The sequence below is a fragment of the Coregonus clupeaformis genome, unplaced genomic scaffold (assembly GCF_020615455.1).
Source record: "Coregonus clupeaformis isolate EN_2021a unplaced genomic scaffold, ASM2061545v1 scaf6395, whole genome shotgun sequence".
Lineage (NCBI taxonomy): Eukaryota > Metazoa > Chordata > Actinopteri > Salmoniformes > Salmonidae > Coregonus > Coregonus clupeaformis.
The window spans coordinates 5,529-10,874 of NW_025539849.1; the positions used below are offsets into that span (position 1 = coordinate 5,529).

A 5,346-nucleotide genomic window follows, 5' to 3' on the forward strand; every position below is an offset into this window, starting at 1 on the left:
GATCCCTCTTCCTATTCTCACCCTGGCTCCCGAGGTAAAGTGCTTCCCTCTTGCTTTCTCTCCCTCTGCATCTTTCTCCTGCGGATCCCTCCGTTGCTCCAGAGTGTGAGGGGGGCTTCAGTCCTCAGTAGGCCCAGACGGTGCTCTCAAATCTGGATTAGACCAGGCTGTGTGCCCCCTGGAGCTCTCTGGAGTCCCCTCTCTCACTATAGCGTAGGACAGCAGACACTCACAAACTAAGTCTACTGCCACTAGCGAGCTTGTAGTGGCATCGAGGAGTGTGTGGAGGCATAGCTTATAGTGTCTTAGGCTGTTTCATAGGAAAGTTGGTGTGCTTGCATGTATTAGTATAGATGGTCTGTGTTTGTGCATGAACATGTTGCTTATTGTGGTGTGTGTGTGTGTGTGTGTACAGTATACGTGTGTGTATGTATGCTGGAGTGTTTTCTTGTGCCCCTGCTAAAATTCAATTCTCCCTCGTTCTCGCCCTCTCTCTCTTTCGTTCTATCTCTCTCTCTCGTTCTCTCTCTCCAGTCCTCAGTGCTGATAGGGTGGAGCAGATGACCAAGACCTACAATGACATTGAGGTTGTCACACATCTACTGGCTGAGGTGGGCTCTCATTGGTGCACTGTCTTTGACACATGGCGGTGATTGGTTGTCATTGATGATTGTGGCCGCGTGATTGGAGGACTGACTGTTGCGTGTCTCATTGGTTGCAGCGGGACCGGGACTTGGAGCTGGCCGCTCGGATTGGTCAGTCTCTGCTTCAGAGGAACCACCTGCTCCAGGAACGTAATGAGTCTGTGGAGGAACAGCTAGCACAGACCCTGGACCAGGTAACACACACTACTGTAAACACACACACACTACTGTAAACACACACACACTACTGTAAACACACACACACTACTGTAAACACACACACTACTGTAAAAACACACACTCACACCCCCTCTGACCCACTCTCCCAGGTGTACCAGTTACACACCACACCCCCTCTGACCCCCTGTCCCAGGTGTACCAGTTACACACCACACCCCCTCTGACCCCCTGTCCCAGGTGTACCAGTTACACACCACACCCCCTCTGACCCCTTGTCCTAGGTGCACCAGCTACAACATGAGCTGGGGAAGAAGGATGAGTTGCTGCGGATGGTGGCCAGCGCTTCGGAGGAGAGTGAGACGGATTCCAGCTGCTCAACGCCGCTGCACCCCCGCCAACCCCTAGCGCCCGCTGCGGCCCTCAGCCAGCTGGAGGCCCTGCAGGGGAAAATGTCTGATCTGGAAGAGGAGAATCTGGCCCTACGCTCTGAGGTATAGCTGAAATGGCACCCTATTCCCTATATAGTGCACTACTTTTGACTAGGGCCCATAGGGTTAAGGTTAGGATCAACGGTAGGGTGATCTGATCCTAGATCTGTGGTCACTGCCAATTCTACCTCGACCGTGCACTTTCTGTGGTCCAGCCTTTTTAATGTGCTACGAGGTAAGCCCTTCATAGTGTCCCTGTGGTCCGACCAGGACTGTCATCTGATAGTTCCTAACTCCTCACTGTAAACCCTGTGGTCCGACCAGGCCTGTCATCTGTTAGTTCCTAACACCTCACTGTAAACCCTGTGGTCCGACCAGGCCTGTCATCTGAAGAAGGAGACCATCACCTACGAGGAGAAAGAACATCAGCTGGTCAGCGACTGTGTCAAGGAGCTACGTGAGTCTCACACACACACACACACACACACACACACACACACAAAAAGGCATGAATCAGGTCAATTAACAATTAATTAGGTTATGGATCTCTAAGGATTAAAGAGCTGTGTGGGTGTGTTCAGGCGAGTCCAACAGTCAGATGGTGAACCTGACAGAGGAGCTGTCCCATAAGAATGAGGAGGTGATGAGACACCAGGAGGAGATTACCCAGCTCCTCTCCCAGATAGTAGAGCTCCAACACCGCGTCAAAGAGGTGACGGGGGAAGGGGAGAGGAGTTTGTAATTGATGTTGTAGTACTAATTGTAGAGTAACAGTACTAATGAAGTCTGTGTGTGTCTCCAGTTGGCCCTGGAGAAAGAGGAACTGAGGATTCACCTACAGGCCTCTAAAGATGCCCAGAGATCACTCACTGCAGAGGTGAGTTGTCTAGCAATGAACACTTCATTGAACTCTGACTCCATAGAAGTGCATTAAGGTGTGCCCTTATCCGGTACAACATTTCATAACTCTCCAACATCATTTGCACCACAGCTATATGTCAGAGCAGAACTGCAGCTGATAAGCAGTATGATATGGCCCTGAGTTGTAGTATTTTAAATATTATCTTGGGTTTGTTTTGTCATGTTGACACAAGCAGTGAATTTGTGTCCAAGGTTATTAGCTGCATCAAGGTTTAAGTAAAGTTAAGGTTAGGTGTTTATTACTGATGAATGAGTGCGTGTGGAATAGGGTAATGGAGTATAGGTATTTAACTATGTTGTGTTGTGTAGCTGAACTAGCTAGCAGTGGGTTAACTATGTTGTGTTGTATAGCTGAACTAGCTAGCAGAGGGTTAACTATGTTGTGTTGTTGTGTAGCTGAACTAGCTAGCAGAGGGTTAACTATGTTGTGTTGTTGTGTAGCTGAACCAGCTAGCAGTGGGTTAACTATGTTGTGTTGTATAGCTGAACTAGCTAGCAGAGGGTTAACTATGTTGTGTTGTTGTGTAGCTGAACCAGCTAGCAGAGGGTTAACTATGTTGTGTTGTTGTGTAGCTGAACTAGCTAGCAGAGGGTTAACTATGTTGTGTTATTGTGTAGCTGAACCAGCTAGCAGTGGGTTAACTATGTTGTGTTGTGTAGCTGAACTAGCTAGCAGAGGGTTAACTATGTTGTGTTGTATAGCTGAACCAGCTAGCAGAGGGTTAACTATGTTGTGTTATTGTGTAGCTGAACTAGCTAGCAGAGGGTTAACTATGTTGTGTTGTTGTGTAGCTGAACCAGATGGCAGTGGGTTAACTATGTTGTTGTTGTATAGCTGAACCAGCTAGCAGAGGGTTAACTATGTTGTGTTGTTGTGTAGCTGAACTAGCTAGCAGAGGGTTAACTATGTTGTGTTATTGTGTAGCTGAACCAGCTAGCAGTGGGTTAACTATGTTGTGTTGCTGAACTAGCTAGCAGAGGGTTAACTATGTTGTGTTGTTGTGTAGCTGAACTAGCTAGCAGAGGGTTAACTATGTTGTGTTGTGTTGCTGAACTAGCTAGCAGAGGGTTAACTATGTTGTGTTGTTGTATAGCTGAACCAGCTAGCAGAGGGTTAACTATGTTGTGTTGTGTTGCTGAACTAGCTAGCAGAGGGTTAACTATGTTGTGTTGTGTAGCTGAACTAGCTAGCAGAGGGTTAACTATGTTGTGTTGTGTTGCTGAACCAGCTAGCAGAGGGTTAACTATGTTGTGTTGTTGTATAGCTGAACCAGCTAGCAGGGGGTTAACTATGTTGTGTTGTTGTATAGCTGAACCAGCTAGCAGAGGGTTAACTATGTTGTGTTGTGTTGCTGAACTAGCTAGCAGAGGGTTAACTATGTTGTGTTATTGTGTAGCTGAACCAGCTAGCAGAGGGTTAACTATGTTGTGTTGTTGTATAGCTGAACCAGCTAGCAGATGGTTAACTATGTTGTGTTATTGTGTAGCTGAACTAGCTAGCAGAGGGTTAACTATGTTGTGTTGTGTTGCTGAACTAGCTAGCAGAGGGTTAACTATGTTGTGTTATTGTGTAGCTGAACCAGCTAGCAGAGGGTTAACTATGTTGTGTTGTTGTATAGCTGAACCAGCTAGCAGAGGGTTAACTATGTTGTGTTATTGTGTAGCTGAACTAGCTAGCAGAGGGTTAACACATGTTGTGTTGTGTTGCTGAACTAGCTAGCAGAGGGTTAACTATGTTGTGTTATTGTGTAGCTGAACTAGCTAGCAGAGGGTTAACTATGTTGTGTTATTGTGTAGCTGAACCAGCTAGCAGAGGGTTAACTATGTTGTGTTGTGTTGCTGAACTAGCTAGCAGAGGGTTAACTATGTTGTGTTATTGTGTAGCTGAACCAGCTAGCAGAGGGTTAACTATGTTGTGTTGTTGTATAGCTGAACCAGATGGCAGTGGGTTAACTATGTTGTTGTTGTATAGCTGAACCAGCTAGCAGAGGGTTAACTATGTTGTGTTGTGTTGCTGAACTAGCTAGCAGAGGGTTAACTATGTTGTGTTGTGTTGCTGAACTAGCTAGCAGAGGGTTAACTATGTTGTGTTATTGTATAGCTGAACCAGCTAGCAGAGGGTTAACTATGTTGTGTTGTGTAGCTGAACTAGCTAGCAGAGGGTTAACTATGTTGTGTTGCTGAACCAGCTAGCAGAGGGTTAACTATGTTGTGTTGTTGTATAGCTGAACCAGCTAGCAGAGGGTTAACTATGTTGTGTTGTTGTATAGCTGAACCAGCTAGCAGAGGGTTAACTATGTTGTGTTGTGTTGCTGAACTAGCTAGCAGAGGGTTAACTATGTTGTGTTATTGTGTAGCTGAACCAGCTAGCAGAGGGTTAACTATGTTGTGTTGTGTTGCTGAACTAGCTAGCAGAGGGTTAACTATGTTGTGTTATTGTGTAGCTGAACCAGCTAGCAGAGGGTTAACTATGTTGTGTTGTTGTATAGCTGAACCAGCTAGCAGAGGGTTAACTATGTTGTGTTATTGTGTAGCTGAACTAGCTAGCAGAGGGTTAACTATGTTGTGTTGTGTTGCTGAACTTGCTAGCAGAGGGTTAACTATGTTGTGTTATTGTGTAGCTGAACCAGCTAGCAGAGGGTTAACTATGTTGTGTTGTTGTATAGCTGAACCAGCTAGCAGAGGGTTAACTATGTTGTGTTATTGTGTAGCTGAACTAGCTAGCAGAGGGTTAACTATGTTGTGTTGTGTTGCTGAACTAGCTAGCAGAGGGTTAACTATGTTGTGTTATTGTGTAGCTGAACTAGCTAGCAGAGGGTTAACTATGTTGTGTTATTGTGTAGCTGAACCAGCTAGCAGAGGGTTAACTATGTTGTGTTGTGTTGCTGAACTAGCTAGCAGAGGGTTAACTATGTTGTGTTATTGTGTAGCTGAACCAGCTAGCAGAGGGTTAACTATGTTGTGTTGTTGTATAGCTGAACCAGCTAGCAGTGGGGTAACTATGTTGTGTTATTGTGTAGCTGAACTAGCTAGCAGAGGGTTAACTATGTTGTGTTGTGTTGCTGAACTTGCTAGCAGAGGTTAACTATGTTGTGTTATTGTGTAGCTGAACCAGCTAGCAGAGGGTTAACTATGTTGTAGTTGTTGTATAGCTGAACCAGCTAGCAGAGGGT

The 5,346-nt window shown here is 45.8% G+C and overlaps 1 protein-coding gene across 1 annotated transcript; it reads left to right on the plus strand.

The window, feature by feature from the left end:
• LOC123491002 (trafficking kinesin-binding protein 2-like) lies at positions 1 to 2,411 on the plus strand. Its single transcript, XM_045220799.1, has 7 exons — positions 1 to 34; positions 535 to 611; positions 722 to 838; positions 1,106 to 1,315; positions 1,631 to 1,709; positions 1,834 to 1,964; positions 2,055 to 2,411. Exons 2-7 carry the CDS (start codon positions 561 to 563, stop codon positions 2,184 to 2,186), a joined length of 720 nt encoding a protein of 239 aa, XP_045076734.1. The 5' UTR covers positions 1 to 34; positions 535 to 560; the 3' UTR covers positions 2,187 to 2,411.
• Positions 2,412 to 5,346: the final 2,935 nt, after the last annotated feature.